Source organism: Lithobates pipiens, unplaced genomic scaffold, assembly GCF_037356315.1.
Source record: "Lithobates pipiens isolate NorthernLeopardFrog02 unplaced genomic scaffold, aLitPip1_a1.2 Scaffold_1, whole genome shotgun sequence".
Classification (NCBI taxonomy): domain Eukaryota; kingdom Metazoa; phylum Chordata; class Amphibia; order Anura; family Ranidae; genus Lithobates; species Lithobates pipiens.
Window position 1 is genome coordinate 134954095 of NW_027507685.1, and position 24027 is coordinate 134978121.

At 42.9% G+C, this 24027-nt stretch overlaps 1 protein-coding gene across 2 annotated transcripts in view; it reads left to right on the plus strand.

Moving 5' to 3' along the window:
* Positions 1–24027, plus strand: part of LOC143975199 (dual specificity testis-specific protein kinase 2-like) — a 105402-nt gene that overhangs the window by 54640 nt on the left and 26735 nt on the right. For both annotated transcript variants that reach the window (XM_077477321.1, XM_077477312.1), the window contains exon 3: positions 20600–20721. In XM_077477321.1, the coding sequence (XP_077333447.1) occupies positions 20600–20721 (122 nt within the window). The remainder of the gene's footprint in view (positions 1–20599; positions 20722–24027) is intronic.

Consider the following 24027-nt stretch of genomic DNA (forward strand, 5'->3'; position numbering starts at 1 on the left):
AAAATTGGTGCCAATCTCCGCTGACTGAGGGCGGAGATGAGCGAACACCACCGACACACAGAAAGCAGAGTGTTCTCAGCTAGACTCGGCTCCTCTCGCAGTCTCGCCCATCTCCGCTGACTGTGAGCGGAGATGAGTGAGCGCCGGCGACATACAGAAAGCCGAGTGTATTCAGCTAGACTCGGCTCTGCTCACAGTCAGGGGCGGGACTGCGAGAGGAGCCGAGTCTAGCTGAATATACTCGGCTTTCTGTATGTCGGCGGCGCTCCCTTATCTCCGCTCAGTCAGTGGAGATCAGCGGGGATCGGCATATAACACGCACCCACGATTTGCCCCTGATTTTAAATACGGTAATCATTTTTGTAATCTAAATGAGAGAAAATGCAGTTTTGTCATGTGGAAGAATAAAGCACATCTCTACATAAAGCACAAAGCATAAAGCACATCTTCCACTTAAAGTAGAATAAAAAATTCCTCTCCTAGGAAGCTGCCATCTTAAAGGAAGTTGTAAAGGCAGAAGGTTTTTTATCTTAGTACATTCTATGCATTAAGATAAAAAACGCTTCTGTGTGCAGCAGCCTCCCCAGCACCCCAATACTTACCGGAGATCCCTTGCTGTCCAACAGTCCCTCGGCCATCCGAGACTCTCATTCCTGATTGGCTGAGACACAGCAGTGCCTCCATTGGCTCCCGTGGCTCTCACTCAAAGTGGACACAAGGAGCTACAGCTCGGCTCGGGTGCCCCCCACAGCAAGCTGCTTGCTGTGGGGATACTCAACAGGAGGGAGGGGCCAGGAGCACAGAAGAGGGACCTGAGAAGAGGAGGATCCGGGCTGCTCTGTGCAAATCCATATCTATAGGCAGGCTGGTTGTACTGAAGCTAATTCATTGATCGACTTCAGTACAACCAGCCTGTTGGATTTTTTGCATCCATTTTCAATAGATATCTGTGCATGAACCCACACAGATGTCTTTCACATCGCCCCTGAACTTGCACTGAAATGTGGGTTTTAAATTGTGTGAGTTCAGCTGAACTCGCTGAACTCGCACGATTTTAGACCCGCGTTCAGTGTGAATGTACCCTTATGGCATGCCTTGATTTAGAATCTGGTGTTTCAGATTAGGTGTCAGTGATCCTTATGGAGTATGCAGGTGGATCCTGTCTTCTTTAAACCTTGCATATCTAGAGTCTGGTGTTCTCTTGCTATTTACATGTTTAGTAACGTCATGCCAAGATCAAAAGGGCTCATGCACATGGACATACAATACTCTGCGTTCTGATCTGGCATTTATATAGCTTTGACTGAAACAGTATTGCAGTCTATGGCCCCTGCACACTGGTCCTTATTGGTTTGCAGAAAAATCTGCATTGAAGGACCTGCTTAGTAAGCAAATTTTACATTACATGTGTACATGCTTACAATACAGATATACTTTATTGGAGCCAACCGCATTCTAAAAAACAATAGGGTACATTATATGCTGTTTGTATGTAAACGTTCGTAGAAATGTTATGTGCGCACAGTATATAGACCTGATTCTACGAAGGATCTTGCTATTCTCAAAATCCTATGTAAAATTATACACTCCATGTATAGAGGACCTAGGGCTGTCAGAATGAAAGATGTGGATGCCTATGAGTCTGGCAAGGGATTTAAAATGCCACGTTTTTTAAAGAAGTGTGGGAATGTTTAAAAAAAAAAAAAAAAAAAAAAAAACCCATAGAAACATACATGCTTACCTACCTGCTGCAGCTGTTCCCCACTACCTCTAAGCCCCAGAACTAAGTGATCACATGACTGCCAATCACTCAGTTCTCGAGTCTGCTCTGCCAGTCACCCTCCCTGTTAGGGTTGCCACCTTTTCTTCAAGACAAACCTGAACACTTCAGCGGCCTGGGACACCTTTGCCTCAAGGAGATTAGTAATGCAGTGCGCATAGCGTGCTATAGCAAAAAGTGGGTGTGGCCAAATTCTCTTGCTGACACCATCGCCGAACCTGCCTACAAACAGCCCACAGCTCCCAGAAGGCAACAGATTTGTGTGCGACTATCTTGATTACTTGGGGAGCCACAGCCCAGTCTGAATAATGTGTCTGGGTTTTCAGTCCGCCTGAAACCTGGACACATAATTTGGCAACCCTACTCCCTGCTCTGTCCCTACAACGTGCTCACTGGAGCACCGGGCAGAAAAGGTGGTGGAAGCGGGGCTGGCTCAGGCTCTCAGCTTCTCATCGGGAATCGCTGACATTACAAAGCCACTCGAGATTCTGGAGGGATTCCGACAATCATGGGATTCATCCAGATGGTAAGGCATCTGGATGAATCCCATGATTATTGTCGGGATCCCTCCAGAGTCTCGAGTGGCTTTGTAATGTCAGCCATTCCCGATCTAGAAGAGAATTCTGGCCTTCTCTTTTTAAATCAGCCATTCCACTGCAAGGAAAATAACCTACACGTGACATGGATTTCAAATGATGGCTCATTTCTCCAGGACTGGTTGGCCAGCAAATTCAGCCCAAGAGCTAATAGGTTTCTGAGAACCCCGACATTTTATTCAAATCGACATCAGGGGAACTGCCATACAAGGATTGCAATTTGCCCGGCTCTACTAAACTGGCCAGCTTCATGCTTGCCTATTTAAAATTAAAAGTCAGCAATTTCCATGGAGTTCACTTGTAAAAGTTATTACAGCTGAAATAGTTTGTGCTGCAATTCCTGGAGCTTTAAACTCCCGCAGCAAAAACTGGCAAGCCGATTTTTCGGGCGTGACGAGGACCGTGCCCGATGCCCTCTCTCCTCTGCTGTCAGTGTCAGGAAGCACAGAGCTCATTAAAGGGTCCTCTAATGGGCAGCCTAGAGCTGACTGCGCTTCCCGTCTGCTTCCTGCCGACGTCATTGGTGAACACAATGTGCTGCCACACGGCTCAGAACACTTCTATAGCTGACTTTGCACTTTTGGTACTCCAGTCATTTGAATATAAATGGAGTTGAGTTACACAGTCTGACTGTTGGGCGACTCTGTGTTTTCTGCTGCATTTGGCTGCCCGTATGTACATACACATTCACAAAACATTTCTTTGTATATTTAAAGTATAATCCACTTCTATTCCCCCCCCCCCCCCTTTTTCAACATTCCATTTTTAAATAAAACCTTTTATATTCAGTGATACCATCACTGGGTCTCTGTGCTTCTGTATGCAATGCAGGCAGATCATGGCTAGTGGGAGGAGTTGGCAAGGTGCTAGACATGGCTTCCTGAATTCATCACAGCACCCTGAAGTTATCATCTTCAGTGCAATACACCCAGGATATTACTGGGGATGCCATGTTGTATGCATCCTGGACTTGGCTTTAAGTCGATGGGGAACTCCTAATCACCGTATTCAGTTCTACTGTAATCATAATGCATATATTATTAAAAAAATACATATATATAATTATTAAAAAAATATATAATATACATATATTATAAAAAAACAAATATATATATATATTATTTAAAAAAATATATATAATATATACTGTATATATTTTATTATATGTATATATACACGCACAGTTGTGTTCAAAATAATAGCAGTCCAACATCACTAACCAGATCATTCACTGTTTTTGCTATAAATTATATTTCTACATGGCAAATAATTTACTAGTAGGTGTAGTAGAAAACCAACAGTCATGACATGCATGCTGCTGATTCTGTGTAATCATTCATTGAAAGAGGCACATTCAAAATAGTAGCCATGTGGATTTCAATTTGTGAGGTCATTCAGGCTCCATGCACACTGCCATTTTTCATAAGCTCAAAAAAAGCTAGAAAAAACGCTGGAAAATGTTGATAATAGCAATTTGTGGCAGCTTCTAGTAGCATTTTAGTAGCTTTTAGAAGCATTTAGGAGCATTGGTATTCTCGCAGTACATGAAGTAAAAATAATTAAAAAAAAAAAAAAAAATCTTTTAGTGGCATTCATGCCGGGCCATACACGGTTCAAATTTCAAAAGGATTTTCTTTTCGAAAATCGTATCTAAGAATTTACGTATGAATTTCGCACCATTAGTAGGCTGTAGCAACAGCCGATTTTTCATGTGGAAATCAAATTTGAGGAATCGGACATATTGGAAACTAACGGTTTTCTAATCAATGATGGGAGAATCGTGCGAGAAATTTAATAAGAAAAGAAAATTGACGGAGAGAAAAGAATATTCCCGACCACAAATTCTTTTCTGTAGCAACATGAGGTGAAATTGAAGGCTTGGTCGGCCGAATTTCGAAAATCAATGGTGGCACCATCGGATCACAAAAAATAAATTTTCTGATTTCGAAAAGAAAATTTAGTTCGAAATTTGACCATGCATTAGAAGCAGTTTGGAGCATTTTTTTTTTCTGCTCCTGGACACTGAAGCGCAAAAAATGCTAATAGCCTAAAGTAGTTTGCATGGACACAGGATAACACTATTTAGCTTCGAGGAAAAATGCTAATACCAGCTTCTAGGAGCTTAAAAAAAAACACTAGTCCACATGGAGTCCAAAGTTGGATCCACACTATACAATTCTCTTTAGATTTTGTCCTTTAGATTTACCAAAACCATATAATGTGCGGTCTAACCTTAAGAGTTTCAATTTGTATGCAATCAGGCCCTTGCACTACATGGTTTTGGTAAAACTAAAGGAAATCGGACAACAAAAGTTGTATAGTGTGTGCGGAGTCTTAGTCTGTGAAAAAACAGATGTCAAACAGAAGAAGGCAACAAATGTTGTACATGCTGAGTATAGTGCATTTCTCTCTGAGTAAAATGGCTTGTTCCTGCGTACTTTGATTAAAAAGTTGATTGGAGAGGGGGAAACATATAAAGAAGTGCAGAAACTGAAAGGCTGCTCAGCTAAAATAATCTCAAATGCTTTAAAATAGCAACAAAAACCAGATAGACGTAGGGAAAAAACAATACTACCATTTGAATGGATGAAAGAATAGCCAAAATGGCAAAAACTCAGCCAATGATCAGCTCCAGGGGCACGAAAGAAGGTGTAATGTTACCTGTGAGAACTGTAACAATTGGACATCTATGGGAAGCCAAGCTATCGACAACAAGCCCCCCCCCCCATGACTGGACTTTCCATCGGAATGAACTCTGACACAGTTCCGCTGAAACGGACTTGCCTAGACACGATCACACCAAAGTCTGATTGTTTAACGTGATGACGTATGACGGGACTATAAAAAGGAAGTTCTTTAACCAGTAGCCAATAGCTGCCCTTGCGTCGTCGTTGGTACGTCAGACCTGCATACAGACGAGCATTTTTTTTGAAGGGAACTGGTTCCGGCGGAAAGATTTGAAACACGTTCGATTTCTAAAGTCCATCAGATTTTTTGACGGAAAAGGTCAGATAAAGCCCACACGCGTTCGAATTGTCCAACGGCTTTGTTCCGTTAGACCTTTGCTGTCGAAAAGTCCTGTCATGTGTACACGGCATTAGTGTTCTTTTTGGGTATAGGAGCTGCAGACAGTTTGTCAGACAACCTCCAAACACTGAATTCAAGCAACAGTACACTGTGAAGCATGGTGGAGCAAACCTCCTGATATAGGGATGGCTCTCATACTATGGTGTTGGGCTTTTTTATCGCTTAACAGAGATCATGGATCAGTTTGAATACATCAAAATAATTGAAGAGGTCATGTTGCCTTATGCCAAAGAGGAAATGCTATTGGGGGTTTCAACAAAACGACCCCAAACACACCAGTAAGCGAGCCATCTTGGTTCTAGACCAACAAGATTAACGTTCTGGAGTAACCAGCCCAATCCCTGGACCTTAAACCAATAGAAAACGTGTGGGGTGACCTTCAAAATGCTGTTTCTGAGGTAAAACCAAGAAATGTGAGAGATTTGTGAAATGTAGTGCAATTGTTCTGGGCTGGAATAGCTGTTCACAGGTGCCAGAAGATGGTTGACTCCATGCAACACAGATGTGGAGCAGTTCTCAGAAACCGTACTCATACCACTAAATATTCAGTGATTCACAGGAGAGCTAAATCTTCAAGCATTTTTCTTCACTTTCTGTAAAGTAAAAACAAATTTTAAACTTTTTTGTTCATGTTTTGATTTGGAATAGACTGCGCGGTGTTCCTAATGTATTTGCGTGTATGGAAATCAAAGCTATTATAATGATTTAAGTGACTCTACTCACTTTTTTAACCTCTTGCCGCCCAGCGTACAATGATATACGTCGGCAGAATGGCATGGCTGCGCAAATGGGCGTACCCGTACAACCCATTTACATCACAGGCTAGTGGGCGCGTGTACCGCAGTGATCCGCGATCGTGACAGGGAGAGAGAGAATGGGGAGATGCCTATATAAACAATGCTTTTCCCTGTTCTGCCTAGCAACATGACAGGGATCTACTGCTCCCAGTGATCGGGAGCAGTGATCTGTCCTGTTCTAGTGAGCCCATCCCCCCCTACAGTTAGAACACGCTGAGGGAAGACATTTAACCCTTTTAATGCCCCCTAGTGTTTAACCCTTTCCCTGCAAGTGACATTTAAACAGCAATCAGTGCATTTTTATAGCACCTATCGCTGTATAATTGTCACTGGTCCCAAAATGGTGTCAAACGTATCCGATCTGTCTGCCACAGTGTTGCGGCCATGATTAAAAATCGCTGATCGCCGCCATTACTAATAAAAGAGAATAATAAAAATGCCATACATCTATTCCCTATTTCGTAGACGCTATAACTTTTGCACAAACTATCAATATATGCTTATTGCGATTTATTAAGAATCCAAATCTTCCTAAACTGTGGAAAAAAATATTTTGTAGTTCTTTTTTGGGGGGATATTTATTATAGCAAAAAGTAAAATATTTTTTTTTTTCAAAATTGTCACACTTTTTTTGTTTTAATAGCGCAAAAAATATGGTTTGAGCTATCGAGCTGACCTGCCACCTTATACAGTGGCTGGTCGGCAAGTGGTTAAACTAATACTTTGTTGAAGCACCTTCTGACTTTATTACAGCACTCAGTCTTTTTGGGTATGAGTCTGTCAGCATGGCACATCTTGGCTTGGCAATATTTGCCCACTCTTCTTTACAAATACACTCCAAATCTGTCGGATTGCGCTGCCCTCTTCAGATCACACCACAGATTTTCAATGGGATTTGGGTCTGCGCTCTGGCTGGGCCATTCCAAAACTTTAATTTTCTTCTGGTGAAGCCATTCCTTCATTGATTTGGATGTATGATTTGGGTCGTTGTCATGCTGAAAGATGAAGTTCCTCTTCATGCAGGGGCGGATCCAGGGGGGGGGCAACGGGTCAATTGCCCCCTCCGAGAATACCGCCAGCTTGGCCGGTTCCGCGGGTCCAATCGCGGCCGGTTCCGCGGGTACCCGCGGGCCGGTTCCGTGGGTCCAATCGCTGGCGGTTCCGCGGGTACCCGCGGCCGGTTCCGCGGGTCCAATCGCGGCCGGTTCCGCGGGTACCCGCTGGCCGGTTCCGCGGGTCCAATCGCGGTCGGTTCCGCGGGTACCCGCGCGGCCGGTTCCGCGGGTACCCGCGCTTAGTGGACGAGTGAGGGGGGGCAGCTGGGCGGCTTAGGAGGGCTGCTGGCCAATCAGGAAGCCAGCAGGCAGGGGAGCAGGGAGATGACATCATCTCTCACTGCCCTGCATCCCTCCAGTTCCACCCTCACTGTGTAGGAAGCTGTGTGCAGCAGAGAGATTGCATCATCTCTCTGCTGCCTATCTTCACTCTGGGACCCAACAAAAGACCACCAGTAGGTGACAATCCACAATGTGTGGCAGGCTACGTGGCAAGTGGCAATCCGCAATGTGTGGCAGACTACGTGGCAAGTGGCAATCCACAATGTGTGGCAGACTACGTGGCAAGTGGCAATCCACAATGTGTGGCAGGTGACGTGGCAAGTGACAATCCGCAATGTGTGGCAGGTGACGTGGCAAGTGACAATCCGCAATGTGTGGCAGGTGACGTGGCAAGTGACAATCCGCAATGTGTGGCAGGTGACGTGGCAAGTGACAATCCGCAATGTGTGGCAGACTACGTGGCAAGTGGCAATCCACAATGTGTGGCAGACTACGTGGCAAGTGGCAATCCGCAATGTGTGGCAGGTGACGTGGCAAGTGACAATCCGCAATGTGTGGCAGGCTACGTGGCAAGTGGCAATCTGCAATGTGTGGCAGGCAACGTGGCAAGTGACAATCCGCAATGTGTGGCAGGTGACGTGGCAAGTGACGTGGCAAGTGACAATCCCCAATGTGTGGCAGGTGACGTGGCAAGTGGCAATCCGCAATGTGGGTCAGGCAACGTGGCAAGTGACAATCCGCAATGTGTGGCAGGTGACGTGGCAAGTGGCAATCCGCAATGTGTGGCAGGCTACGTGGCAATCCGCATCTGGTGGCAGGCGACGTGGCAAGTGACAATCCGCAATATGTGGCAGGTGACGTGGCAAGTCACAATCCGCAATGTGTGGCAGGCTACGTGGCAAGTGACAATCCGCAATGTGTGGCAGGTGACGTGGCAAGTGGCAATCCGCAATGTGTGGCAGGCTACGTGGCAATCCGCATCTGGTGGCAGGCGACGTGGCAAGTGACAATCCGCAATATGTGGCAGGTGACGTGGCAAGTCACAATCCGCAATGTGTGGCAGGCTACGTGGCAAGTGACAATCCGCAATGTGTGGCAGGTGACGTGGCAAGTGGCAATTCGCAATGTGTGGCAGGCTACGTGGCAATCCGCATCTGGTGGCAGGCGACGTGGCAAGTGACAATCCGCAATGTGTGGCAGGTGACGTGGCAAGTCACAATCCGCAATGTGTGGCAGGCTACGTGGCAAGTGACAATCCGCAATGTGTGGCAGGTGACGTGGCAAGTAACAATCCGCATTTGGTGACAAGTGACAATCCACATTTGGTGGCAGGCGACATGGCAAGTGACATCCTCAGGGCTCCCACTGATTCTGCAATATGGTGAGTTGAACCATTTAATTTTATATTACAATGTATTAATAGAAATAATGCGCTTCAATCATCCTGACACCATAACAACCATGGTGCCGTAATGATTGAAGCGCCAATACCAGCCATTTCCCATATAAATTGCCCCCCAAAAAACATATTTTATAGCAGTGCCCCTCCCGAGATTAGACTCTGGATCCGCCCCTGTCTTCATGTTCAGCTTTCTAACAGAAGCCTGAAGGTTTTGTGCCAATATTGACTGTTATTTGGAACTGTTCATAATTACCTCTACCTTGAATAAGGCCCCTGTTCGAGCTGAAGAAAAACAGCCCCAAAGCATGATTCTGCCGCCAACATGCTTCACGGTGGGGATGGTGTTCTTTTGGTGATGTGCAGTTTTTTGTTTTTGCTCCAAACATATCTTTTAGAATTATGGCCAAAAAGTTCAACCTTAGTTTCATCAGACCATAACATATTTTCCCCACATGCTTTTGGGAGACTATAGATGTGTTTTTGCAAATTGTAGCCGGGCTTGGATGATTTTCTTCATAAGAAAAGTCTTGCCACTCTGTCCCATAGCCCAGACATATGAAGAATTACAAGAGATTGATGTCATGTACCACACAGCCAGGACTTGCCAGATATTCCTGCAGCTCCTTTAATGGTGCTGTAGACCTCTTGGCAGCCTTCCTGACCGGTTTTCCTCTCGTTTTTTCATCAGTTTTGGAGGGACGTCCACTTCTTAGTAATGTCACTGTTGTGCCATATTTTCTCCACTTGATGATGACTGTCTTCACTGTGTTCCATGGTATATCTAATGTCTTGGAAATCCTTATGTACCCTTCTCCTGACTGATACTTTTTAACAATGAGATCCCTCTCATGCTTTGGAAGCTCTCTGTGGACCATGGCTTTTGCTGTAGGATGTGACTAAGAAAATGTCAGGAAAGACCTACTAGAACAGTTGAACTTTTTTTTGACACTTTAAATGATGGCAGGCGTGTATTGACTACTATTTTACACAAGTTTGAATGTGATTGCCTAATTCTGACCACAGCTACAGCCCCAGTTATAAGAAGGTGTGCACACTTGTGCAACCACATTTTTATTTTATTTTATTTTTTATTTTTATTTTTTTTACAAAAAGATTTTAGTTTGTTTTTCAATTGAGTTGTACATTTTATAGGTTACATTAAGGGTGGAAAAAGTTCTGAAATTATGTATCTCTGGCTCATTTTTTTATTTTTTAACATCACCGAAACCTAACTTTTTATATCTACAGTGTGTGTGTGTGTGTGTGTGTATGTATGTATGTATGTATGTATGTATATGTGCATATATATAGTGCCTTGCGAAAGTATTCGGCCTTTTGCCACATTTCAGGCTTCAAACATAAATATATAAAAATTTTTATTTTTTGTGAAGAATCACCAACAAGTGGGACACAATTGTGAAGTGGAACGAAATCTATTGGATAATTTCAACTTTTTTAGCAAATAAAAAACTGAAAAGTGGTGCGTGCAAAATTATTCGGCCCCTTTACTTTCAGTGCAGCAAACTCACTCCAGAAGTTCAGCGAGGATCTCTGAATGATCCAATGTTGTCCTAAATGACTGATAGTGATAAATAGAATCCACCTGTGTGTAATCAAGTCTCTGTATAAATGCACCTGCTCTATGATAGTCTCAGGGTTCTGTTGAAAGCGCAGAGAGCATCATGAAGACCAAGGAACACACCAGGCAGGTCCGTAATACTGTTGTGGAGAAGTTTAAAGCCGGATTTGGATACAAAAAGATTTCCCAAGCTTTAAACATCCCAAGGAGCACTGTGCAAGCGATCATTTTGAAATGGAAGGAGTATCAGACCACTGCAAATCTACCAAGACCTGGCCGTCCCTCTAAACTTTCAGCTCAGACAAGGAGAAGACAGATCAGAGATGCAGCCAAGAGGCCCATGATCACTCTGGATGAACTGCAGAGAACTACAGCTGAGGTGGGAGAGTCTGTCCATAGGACAACAATCAGTTGTACACTGCACACATCTGGCCTTTATGGAAGAGTGGCAAGAAGAAAGCCATTTCTCAAAGATATCCATAAAAAGTCTTGTCTAAAGTTTGCCACAAGCCACCTGGGAGACACACCAAACATGTGGAAGAAGGTGCTCTGGTCAGATGAAACCAAAATCAAACTTTTTGCCCACAATGCAAAACGATATGTTTGGCGTAAAAGCAACACAGCTCATCACCCTCAACAAACCATCCCCACTGTCAAACATGGTGGTGGCAGCATCATGGTTTGGGCCTGCTTTTCTTCAGCAGGGACAGGGAAGATGGTTAAAATTGAGGGGAAGATGGATGCAGCCAAATACAGGACCATTCTGGATGAAAACCTGTTGGAGTCTGCAAAAGACCTGAAACTGGGATGGAGATTTATCTTCCAACAAGACAATGATCCCAAACATACAGCAAAATCTACAAAGGAATGGTTCACAAATAAATGTATCCAGGTCTTAGAATGGCCAAGTCAAAGTCCAGACCTGAATCCAATCGAGAATCTGTGAAAAGAGCTGATAACTGCTGTTCACAAACGCTCTCCATCCAACCTCACTGAACTCGAGCTGTTTTGCAAAGAAGAATGGGCAAGAATTTCAATCTCTCGATGTGCAAAACTGATAGAGACATACCCCAAGCGACTTGCAGCTGTAATCACAGCAAAAGGTGGCTCTACAAAGTATTAATGCAAGGGGGCCGAATAATTTTGCACGCCCCACTTTTCATTTTTTTATTAATTAAAAAAGTTTCAAAAATCCAATAGATTTCGTTCCACTTCACAATTGTGTCCCACTTGTTGGTGATTCTTCACAAAAAATAAAAATGTTATATCTTTATGTTTGAAGCCTGAAATGTGGCAAAAGGTTGAATAGTTCAAGGGGGCCGAATACTTTCGCAAAGGCACCGTGTGTGTGTGTGTGTGTGTGTGTGTGTGTGTGTGTGTGTGTGTGTGTGTGTGTATAATATACATACACATATTATAAATTTTGGACACACACACACACACACACACACACACACACACACACACACACACACACACACACACACACACACACACACACACACACACACACACACACACACAGTCTATGGACTTGGACTCCAAATCTGTTATTGATGAATCATCAGCAGTACAGCACATTCGATACTCGGCAGAATAGCCAAGCGTTTGTGATTACAAAACAATTTCAGGCTTGTATCCGGATTTCCTCAGATCTGACACTTGTCTAATATTAATTACAAAGTGTCTGTTTAAATCTCGCTAGCGGAAATGACACAAGTGTGATCCATATAAACTAAATAATAGTGTGTAGCTGTCAATACTAAGATGCGTCATTGAATAGAAAACAAAACATAATACTCAAAGCATCAAATATAACATAGCATGACATTCCAATATGGTACATGGAATTCCTTGGTTGCATAATCCAGACACAGAGTATATCATCTAATAATACTGTGTGTACAGTGTTTGTTTTTTTTTGTTTTTTTACCACTTTCTACCCAGGCCAATTCTGACATTTTTCTCCTACATGTAAAAATCTTTTTATTAAATTTTTTTGCTAGAAGCTTACATTGAACCCCCAATCATTATGTATGTGGGTTTTTTTTTTGTAGCAGAGACTCTAGAGAATACAATGGCGGTCATTGCAACTTTTTATCTCGCACGGTATTTGCACAGCAATTTTTCAAATGCGTTTTTTTTTTTTTCCAGGCATTAAAAAACAAAACCGTACAGGTAGCCCAATTATTTTGTATAATGTGAAAGATGATGTTATGCCCAGTAACTAGATGCCTAACATGCCATGCTTCAAAATCACACACGCTCGTGTAATTGAGGGCCAAACTTCAGTGTCTAAAAATCCCCATGTGTTGAGTTACAGAGGAGGTCTAGTGCTAGAATTATTGCTCTTACGGTATTGTTCGCGGCCATACCGCATGTGTGGTTTGAACTCCATGTACATATGTGGGCGCGACTTGCATATGCATTCGCTTCTTCAAGCGAGCTCACGGGGACATTTAAACAATATTTTTTATTATTGTTATTTTTACTTTTATTTTTCTATTTTGACACTTTCTTTTTCCATTTTTTTTAATGTGACCACTTTTATTCCCATTACAAGGAATGTTAACATACCTTGTAATAGGAATAGGGCATGACAGGTCCTCTTTACAGTGAGATATGGGGTCTATAAGTCCCCACATCTCGCCTCTGAATCCCCCCCCCCCAAAAAAAAACCCCCAAAAAAATCCTGGCTTCCCAAGCTAGGCTGCGGCATTTTTTCCAATGCAGAGGCCGGGCTTGATGTCCTAACATCCTGCCCCGTCTCCGAACGATCATAGAAACTCTGGGGACCATCTGGCCTGCCGGAAATCTTTATGGTCAGCATCCAGGTCGGTCGGTTCCTTCTCCAGTTTGCCGATCAAGCAGCTGAACAGGGAAGGGAATGGGTGACTCTAAAAGACTATATCTGAATGAGGCTTGTAGCTTCAGGCCTCTTTCAGATATCACCGCTCAAAGTTGGCAACATCATATGACGTTGCGCAGGCGGCAAGCGGTTAATAATATAAATAACACTGATCAGCCATAACCTGAAGATCACTCACAGGTTAAGTGAATAACATGTTGTAGGTTCTGGCCCATGCGTACAATAAAACCTGATTCCATTCAAATTTTAGCAGAACCGCAGTACTGCAGGACGCATTTCAGTGCTTACGCATAATGCTTTTAGTAAATGCTAAAGTGAAAAATGCATTAAGGCACTGCACTTGTAGTGCTGCTGTTTTGTCAGAGTTTGAATGAATGAAAGCCATTTAAAATGATTTAGCAGGTTAACCACATGCTACCAAATCACATACCTGGTATGTCATTTGACTACTACTGGTTATACCGCTGTGATGCCTGCAGGTATCACCCCGATACCATATTTTTTTTAGAGACGTCGGCCAGCTCTCTTGTAAAAACAACCAGGGTGGCTAACCAGCCGCTTGGTTGCTACTACAAGCAGCGGGAGCGCATGCCTCCTCCCGCGACTCATTTGGGCTCTCCCATCCCACCGGGAGACCCGAACTACTAGCGGGCAGTAGTCTGGCGGCTAGTCGGTGACTCGAAGAAAGCTTTTATGGAGCTGCTGCTATGGTAACCCAGAAGCGATGATATGACATAAATTTCGGTTTGCCAGAATCCTAACCGCGCCAGTGTTTGAAATTCAAAAGTATTCAAAAACTAAACGCAGATCTTGGCGTTTCAAATGCTTTTAAGCGCAGAGGAGGAATTTTGGTTCTTACAGGCCGCCTCGGGTGTGGCCAGCCTCTGAAATGCGTCCCTTTTGGCTACTGCGATTGTTGGGCTTTCAGCTCATTCACACCAGCTGAAGGTACTTTCCCTGGGCATCCATCCCAGCTCTGGACACATTACAACGGTGTTCCCTGGTCTCTCCGGCATTGGCTCTCCCTAGACTGATCTCTCGCTCGGCAGGCTCTCCAGGATTGCCGGACAATACACTCTACTCAGTGAGCAGGTGTTGCATGGCTTTCTTACTGACTGTTAGTAGCCTCTGATGCGTGATCCGAACACTGGCTGGGCTTGAGGAGAAAGACAGATTAGACTCGTGTGCAAATCTACTCTTAAAGTGGAATTAAAACCATAAATTTAACAGTTTCAACAAACTGTTGCATTCCTGGTATTTGCCAGGAATGGAATGGTCACATTGGTTGTGCTCTCAACCATACCATCAAATGACTGGAGTCATAACTGATCACATGTGCAGCATCATAGCAGTTGAAGATCAAAGAGTCCGAGGTGGCAGCCTCCTTGACTGAAAAGGATAGGAGGCTTTAGTTACGCTTTATTGTAGAGATTTGAAAGCTGACCACTATAAGGAGAACATACTTCTAAAAATAAATTCTATAGTTCCTAAAATACAAATGCAACTCTTGTTGCAATACTCCATTTGTTTCTGGCTCTGAACCCCTTTTTTTATTGGTGCCCAGACTTTGTGTGAGTCCAGGCCAACCTCGCCTCACAACAGAATGCTGTAGCTAATGGCACCAGAGGGCTGTGGGAGTGCATGACTTGGATTTGGTCTGTAAAACTGGTGATATATCAGCTACACAGGTTATGCATTGTTTTCAAAAAGTTGGCCAACCTAAATAAGTATTATCACTTTTTTGTACCTTATTCCGTATATAAAGTACTTTATCCTATTTTCCTAGGCACCTTGTAACTTTAGTTGGAATTTTGGACAGAGCAGCACCCCACCACCCGCCCCCATCCTTTGCATATGCCTGCTTGACAAGGCAGCTATCGGAAACGGCTGCTTTGATAGCAACCACCTCTCTCCATCTTCCAGCACTTGCCCAAAGCAAGCACCGGCAAGAGGAATGCAAAAGGACAGGAGGCTGACAGTCTTCACTTCCCTCTGCATTCTTCTTGCTGGTGCCTGCCAGCTAGTGCTGGGAGTCGGAAACAAACCCTCACTAGTAGAGCTGCATGATTAATCGTAAAAAATCGCGTTCTCGATTTAACCCCCCTCACAACCTTAATCTGCCATTTTCATGATTCAGTGCACAGCCGTTCTCTGCTCACAGCTGTCAAAAAAATAAATTAAAAAATGTCAGCAAAGTTTATCACAACATTACTCAGCGCTGACTAAGGCCTGATTCAGACCTATGCATTTTTAGTGCTTTTTTGGATTTTGCAGATTTGCACTACAGAACGGTTTCCATCGGAAACCATGTTAAATGGATTGTAGTGCAAATCTTCAAAATGCAAAAAACACTAAAACTGCATAGGTGTGAATCGGGCCTTAAAGAGAGACATTGTATAATTTGGTTCTTTTAGACCAAAGGGATGAACTTTGGTGTGCAAATGATCTCAGTTTAACCTCTTCATGCCTAAGCCTTTTTCTGACACTTGTTGCTTACAAGTTAAAAATCAGTCAAATCAATAAATATATATATAATTTGTTGTAGCAGAGACCCTAGAGAATAAAGTGATGGTTGTTGCAATATTTTATGTCAAACTATATTTGCGCAGCGGTCTTTCAAATGCGATTTTATTTTTTTTTGGAGAAAATACACTTTAATGAATAAAAAATAGACATTAAAGTTAGGCCATTTTATTTTGTATAATGTGAAAGATGATGTTACGCCGAGAATGGTGATCTTTATTCTAAGCAAAAAAAATGTGATTCTCATTTTATCCAGAATCATGCAGCTCTACTCACTAGCAAAGCATCCACCATCTAGTGTCGGGTGGTTGTGCACTAAGGGTGTGTCCGAAATTGCAACTATTGTTACAGGGTGCCTAGGAATATGAGTATGTGCTACATGTATTTTATCCCACCAGGAGTTAAATAATGTAAAATTGTGATAATTCTTCTTTAAGTTGCTCATACTATTTAGCGCTACCAAGTTATGTAGTATGAGTACCTATCAGACTAAATACAGTCTTTCAGTTTTATATATTCCATATAGGTAAATACTGCATGGTAGAAGGTTAAAGGGATGGGCAATGATGATGTCAGTTAATCTCGGCTGTGTACTTTTATGTTTTTGTCTTGCCATCATGTGAAAGTTCATCTTTATTGATCTGGATGAGTTTTCAGATGATCCCTATTGCTCCCTGTGGATCATATTATCTGATGGAGAACAGAGTCTCCATTCTGTGTGTGTTTGTACAATGCACAATGTGTGTATTCTCTCTATATGATGTCATTCATGGCTCCTCTACACACACAGATCATTCACTATTTCTCTACTGTATTTGTTTTATCCAATTCACATAAAATGCGGCCGCAGTCGTGTAAACACTGGAACAATTGCCTGCAAATGTCTGTGTGGATGGGCCCTTAAAGCCTACTTTCAGTCAAGTGCAGAAGAGTTTTTATTTTTGTTTTTCTATTACATTTTACAATGAAATATGCAAACTTTAAAACCTTAACAGGACATATGCGAACAATTAAATCCTTAATATTTGTCTACATATTTTACAAAGTTTTAAACCTTCAATCAGATTTTTTATTAAGTCATCGATACTCAAATATTGAAGAGCGAACAAACTAGCCACACTCAAAGCATATGTTTCCTTGAACTGGAAAGATTCTACTATGTTCCAAAAAATAATACTAAATCTGTTTCACAAAATTTAGAATCCATTGCGTGAGCATGGTAAAATTTTTTAACAATTTTCTTCCTAAAGCGGAACTTAATTGTATCTGAGCATCAGAAACCGAAAATTCTATTTCATTTATTTTGAATATTTAAAGCATACTCACCCATCCATCCATGTCTCCATGCTTTATTTTGTTTAGAAATCACTCTGAAAAACGCACCCGAAACATTTCTGGCCGTGGCCATCTTGAGTAAGGGCAGATGATTCATATACAGCCCTAGCTAACACTTTTGGGAATGACGTAAATATTAATTTTCACAGTCTCCTGCCTCAGTTTTTATGATGGTAATATGCATATACTCCAGAATGTTATGAAAATTGATCAGATGAATTGCAAAGTCCCTCTTTGCCATGAAAATTAACTTAATCCAATGAAAAACATTTCCACTGCATTTATGAAGGCGGCTTCAGGGCACCCAAGAAAGTCCAGCAAGTGCCAGGACCATCCTACAATTGATTCAGCTGTGGAATCCGGGACCACCAGTGGGAGAGTTGGTTCAGGAATGTCAGTAGGCAAGTGTGAGTACATCTGCACACATAGTGAAGAGAAGCACAAAACACAATACACTACAGAGCTAGCTAGCTCTGTGCCAATCCCGTGGTCATAAGTTATAATTAAGCAACTGATTAAAATAAACAGCCAAACAAAAAAAAGTCTTATTCCCGGAGGTTTAGCAATAAATGTCAATAATAAGACTGGCTAACACCATAGATGCTTGCAGGGATGGCTTTAGTAGTGGGCTGGGGATCCACCATCTGAAATGCAAGAGGGAAGGGCAAAAAAGCGGCAAGCAGGCATTGTGTAGCACAATTTATTAAAAGAATGACACTCACAAGTGAGTGCGGTGGGGGATGATGGCAGTTCACAGTGGATAGGAAGTCCAAGTGTAACCCGGGAGCTATGGTCTTTATCTGTTATAGGAAGACGGCAAGCTGTATAGAGGGAGCGAGATCAGCCTGAGATCCATCCATAGGGAGCTGGTGTCCAAGCTGCCCTGTATAGCTGAGATGGTCATCCGGTGTTCGGATATCCGTCCAAAGTATGTATCTCTAGCGGGAGTGTAGAGGAGCTGTCAGTCCATCTGCCGTGAGAGCCAACGAGAACACGTTTCGGAAGCAAGGCACGCTTCCTTCATCAGAGATTTAGGATGATGAAGGAAGTGTGGCTTGCTTTCGAAACGCATTACCATTGGCTCGCACGGTGGACGGTCTGACAGCTCCTCTCTACGCTCCCGCTGGAGATGCATACTTTGAACGGATATCTGAACACCAGACAACCCATCCCGGCTATACAGGGCAGCTTGACACCAGCTCCCTATGGACGGATCTTGGGCTGATCTTCCTCCCTCTATACAGCTTGCCTTCTTCCTACAACGGATAAAGACCCCCATAGCTACTGTGAGCATTAATCATCCCAACCACACCTACTTGTGAGTGCCATTGCTTTTTATATTGTTTTTTTTTCTCTTTTAATGAAATGTGCTACATGATGCCTGCTTGGTGCTTTTTTTATCCCTTCCCTTACAGTAAGGAGAAGACTTTTTTTTTTTTTTGGATGATGGCCTTGTGTCAAGAAGGGCAGCAAAGAAGCCCCTTCTCTCCAGGAAAAACTTTAGAGACAGACTGATATTCTGAAAAAAGTACAGGGATTGGACTGCTGAGGACCGGGTAAAGTAATTTTCTCTGATGAATCCCCTTTCCGATTGGGCCATCTGGAAACCTTGTCCGGAGAAGAAAAAGGTGAGCTCTACCATCAGTTCTGTGTCATGCCAACAGTAAAGCATCCTGAGACCATTATTGTATGGGGTTGCTTCTCAGACAAGGGAGTGTGGGCTCATTTACAATTTTGCCTAAACACACAGCCATGAATAATGAATGCTACAAGAACATCCCTTGAGAGCAACTTCTCCCAACCATCCAAGGACAGTTTGGTGATGAACAATGCCTTTCCAGCATGATGGAGCACCTTGCCATAAGGCAAAAGTGATAACTAAGTGGCTTGGGGAACAAAACATGGAAATTTTGGTCCATGGCCAGCAAACTCCCCAGAACTTAATCTCATTGAGAACGTGTGGACAATCCTCAAGAGGCGGGTGAACAAAAACTCCACAAATTCTGACAAACTCCAAGCCTTGATTATGCATGAATGGGCTACCATCCGTCAGGATGTGGCCCAGAAGTTGATTGACAGCATGCCAGGGCGAATTGCAGAGGTCTTGAAAAAGAAGGGTTAACAATGCAAATATTGACTCTGCATAAACTTAATGTAATTGTCAATAAAGGCCTTTGACACTTATGAAATGCTTTTAATTATACTTCAGTATACCATAGTAACATCTGACAAAAAGATCTAACAACACTGAAGCAGCAGACTTTGTGAAAATGTTATTTGTGTCATTCTCAAAACTTTTGGACATGGCTGTAGCATTTACTTCCTGAAATCCATCTGCCTTTAACTCAGGCATGCAGAGTGTGTCTTGCTGAGAAATCCCCTCCTCCTAGATGGTAAAGAAAAAAATGCCCATAAAAACTCCTAAGATGTATGGCATCCTTTTTAGTCTAGGCCAGAAACCAGGAAACAACAAAAATAAAAGGTTCAAACAAGGAAACATAATATACCTTCCTATCTTTTTTGCTAATGCTGGCAGCATAAGGATTTTAATAGTGAATGTTGATTGAGAACATTTAGTTCTGCTTTGAATTATACGATTTTACCCTCTCATTTTTGGAGTCTAAAAATGTAACTGAAAGCAAAACTTCTTTTTTTTTTTCATTTTGGATAGAGTGCAGATGGATTAGAACACCTGACAGTTTTTGTTACCTGTGTCCTTGTTAGGGAGATTCACCTTCTCTATTTCTCATGTTTACATTGATCATTGATTTTTTTTTGTGCCTGCAGCTGGTTACATTATTGGTTCCATAGTGTGCAATGGAAATGCATAAAAAAAAACGCAGTACTTGTGTTTTTGAAGCACTTCCGCTGCGTTGTTGCTGGTTTCTCCCGCATAACAGACACATCCCAAAAAAGCTTGTGAAAAAGTGCAAAATGCATCAGGAAATGCATCAACTCCAACCTGCATAAGTGTGAACTTAGCCTAAAGGCCTTCTCTTTGCTCCCCAGCCACTCACTACGATGGTAAAAACTAGAAGGGTTTTTTCAAGGTGGAGAGAGACACCAACTCCTGGGAATCTGAGGTTCTAGTCTGCTCCACCACCCCTCTACTAACCTATGGCAGGGGGACAGAATCAGTCGAGGGTGAATTCTTGTTTGTTTGAGTACTTATTGGATAAGCCCAAAATTCTTCCTTTTATTTTCCAACATGCACTGTGTGAATGCCAAATTAAATTTGACTGGTTCCTTTGGTCAGCCATTCAGGATTGGTACTTCTGTTTTGTCATCTTGTAGGTGTCTCATAGTGCGGGCTCCAAGGCCATGGTGGTGAAGATCTATAAAAATGAGGTGGATGAGGAGGGGATCGTCCGAGAGATATCTCTTCTGCAGAAATTGTCTCACCCCAACATCGTCAGGTGAGCATGTCTTGCAAATTGTGAATTCTTACTTTGCAATTTTTCTTCCTTAGTAACTATTTAGGGTCCGTTCAGACAGGGGCAACTCAGATCCGACTTCAGGTCGCCCCTAGTCGCCTCAGGTCGGACAACATGTAAAAATCAATGTAAGTGAATGAGAGCCGTCTTAATGCACACTACTGAAGTCACTCCGACTTCAGAAAAGGTTCCTGTACTACTTCAATCCGACTTGTAGACGACCGGTACCCATTGATTTCAATGGAGGTCGCCTCAAAGTCGGATCTCCGTCTATACGGAGGCGACTCTGACAGAATTATCAGCTCTCAAGAGGGAACTCCACACCAAATTTATTTAAAAAAATTTGGCGTGGGTTCTCCCTCCGAGAGCATAACAGGCCTTTAGGTCTGGTATGGATTCTAAGGGGAACCCCCTACGCCGAAAAAACAGCGTGGGGGTCCCCCCCCCAGATCCATACCAGACCCTTATCCGAGCAAGCTACCCGGCCGGCCAGGAAAGGGGGTGGGGACAAGCGAGCAGCTCCACCCCCACGTAACCAAATCTTTATCGGGAGGTTCTGCAAAAGGTGTGTAAATATAATGAAACTGGTGGTTGCCCTAGTTTATTTTCCAGGCAAGTCTATATTGCAATTATGAAACTAAAAAAAAAAAATGTTGCTCCAACATCCATGTAACTTTCTTTGCACTGAACCAAATCCTAAAGAGGAAGTTTCGCTAGATGTCCCGCTTGTTCCTCTCCCAAACATTTTTGGCAAATTGTCAGAAACCATGAAATCAGACCGAGACAGAAGTACAGTTCAATAACGCTTGTTTAATAATAAAAGTAAATAGAACAAATGTAGTCAAAACATAGCCAGAGTACCTGAACCGGAACAGATAGTCAAACAAACCAAACGTCAGGGAGCCGGAGATGAGCGTAGTAAAACAGTAAGCAGGATCAGGAGCCAGAAGGGATGTCAGCCAAGTAAATCTTAACAGGAATGCAGGAGAGCATCTCTGTGATGTTGACTAAGGTGAAGGCAGACATCCTCTGGGCTGGATGGGTTAAGCAGGCAGGATGACAAGCAGGATATCATCAACAGCTGAGTAACTGTGGCGAGAGAGGAGCTGGCAATTATCCAACAGCTGAGCGCCAAGCTCCGAAAAGGAAGAGCTGAGCCCAGGCCTGACAATTATACTTTTTAAGCGGAGTAGGTACCTGGTTTTGGTGAGTATTCGCTCCCACATTTGCTGGAATTGCCTAGGCTGGGCTGGTAAAAGGAAAAGTTCTCCCTTGCTGTGGGCTTGTATCTACATAGCAAGAAATAGCTGCTCATTTATGTCCAGGATCCAATGAGTAAAAGGGCATCCAAGAGGCACTGGGACTTTATAAAGGTAGTGAGAGGGCAAGAAAACATTTGAAGAGCCCATTCGCTCAAGTTAGGCAGCTTACAACACGCAAGGCTACCTTACTGTGGGTACTCCAGCAGGGTACCAGGAAAAGACGCGCGTGTGTGTGTGTGTGTGTGTGTGTGTGTGTGTGTGTGTGTGTGTGTGTATATGGAAGGAGTGCCAGACCAAGATAAGAGTCCAAATTAATTTATTGATATTGTGTTAAAAGACAGCCAACACGTTTCTGGGGGGGGGGGGGGGTGAGTGGGTGTTGATTGGGGTCAAAGGAACCCCCCTTCATCAGGGCTTCAGTTAAAAATGAGAACCTTGAGTGGACTCAAAGTAAGGCTTTCCTGTTAGGATCTGTGCAGGGAAGAGAACAGCTGGATTAGAATTCCTGGCCAGCAGTATCTGCATCAGCAGTCAAAATAAGAAGCTGATCCTAATCCAGCAGTTATCTTCCCTGCACAGATTCAAATAGGAAAATCTTACTTTGGATCCACTCAAGGTTCTCATTTTTAACTGAACCCCTTATGAAGGGGGAGTTCCATTGATCCCCGAAAAGCATTGGATGTCTTTTGAACACAAGGTCAATAAATTAATTTAGACTCTCTTATCTTTTGGTCTGGCGCTCCTTCCATATATGCACATTTGTGTACAACAATGTCCAATTTTGGTACACTATTAGGGTTTTTGGTTTGAATTCTGGTTCTACACTTGCATGTAGTTTGCATGTTCTCCCAGTGCTTGTGTGGGTTTCCTCCGGGTACTCCAATTTCCTCAAACTCTGAAGACTTGCAGGTAGATTAGATGGCTTCTTTTCCAAAATGGCCGTAGTATGTGTAATATATGGATATGAGATTGTGTAGTAAATGGGTTGTAAGGTTCTTGAGGGCAGGGCCTAATGTGAATGTACAGTATGTAAAGTGTTTCAAAATTGTATATGAATACCTCTTCTAATAAATAATAGATAAGGACATCCTGACACACAGCCATCCCGATGAATTTTTCGGTATCCACATATATTTACACTTAAATGCAGCTTACACCACTATTGTGTTATAAATCATAACTCAGTATAATGGATCCTCTTGGCTGGATGGTCAGCACTGGGGTCTTGTAGTATCAAGGTCCTTAGTACACAGCTCCAAGGACTTTAACACTGCAAGACCCCAGGGTTGATCACTAAACCAAAGTGCCCAGTGCAGTTCATTATCTGACACTTATTACTACATCTGCAGGCTGCGTCTTCTAGTGGAAGAGAATTTCATACTGCAGTGGAGAATGTCCAGCGCTGTATATAAATAATACATTTTATGCGTGGATAAATCTATTTATATTGCGCTAACGCTGCTTTTCTTCCCCTTTTGTCAGATCGGCAAGTAAATGATTATAGGCTTATTTCAGAAACTGATCTTCCAGCACATAACCCTCAGGCAAATGTTTAGATGTAGAATTATTTAAATGGAGAGAGTTCTTTTTACTCACTGCTGACACCAGTTGAATACAGATGATTTAGCTGATGTCTTTGTCACCATCTTGTGGCAGAATAAGACTATTGCAAGGCAGAAGAACTAAGGCAAAACTTTTTTCCCCCTTTGTATAAAGTAAGGGAGGGTTATAATCCCTGCCAGGTTTCATTTTTGCCATCTGTGTCCTATTAGGGAGATTTCCCTTCACTTCCTGTCCCATAGCCAAAACAGCAAGTGAGAGAAAATCCCGGGGCTGTCGCCAGAACTATTGGAAGAAGTATATTGGAGCCAGGGACAGCCAGGCATAGTATTTTCAGAATGTGTCAGCAATGATTGCCTCTGGATTTCTCAAAATGTAGGTTTCCTATTAAACTCAGAGAAATCAGAAAGCGAAAACACAGAGCTTGCTACTATATTTTGGAACAACCAGCAACTTGCTAACTTAA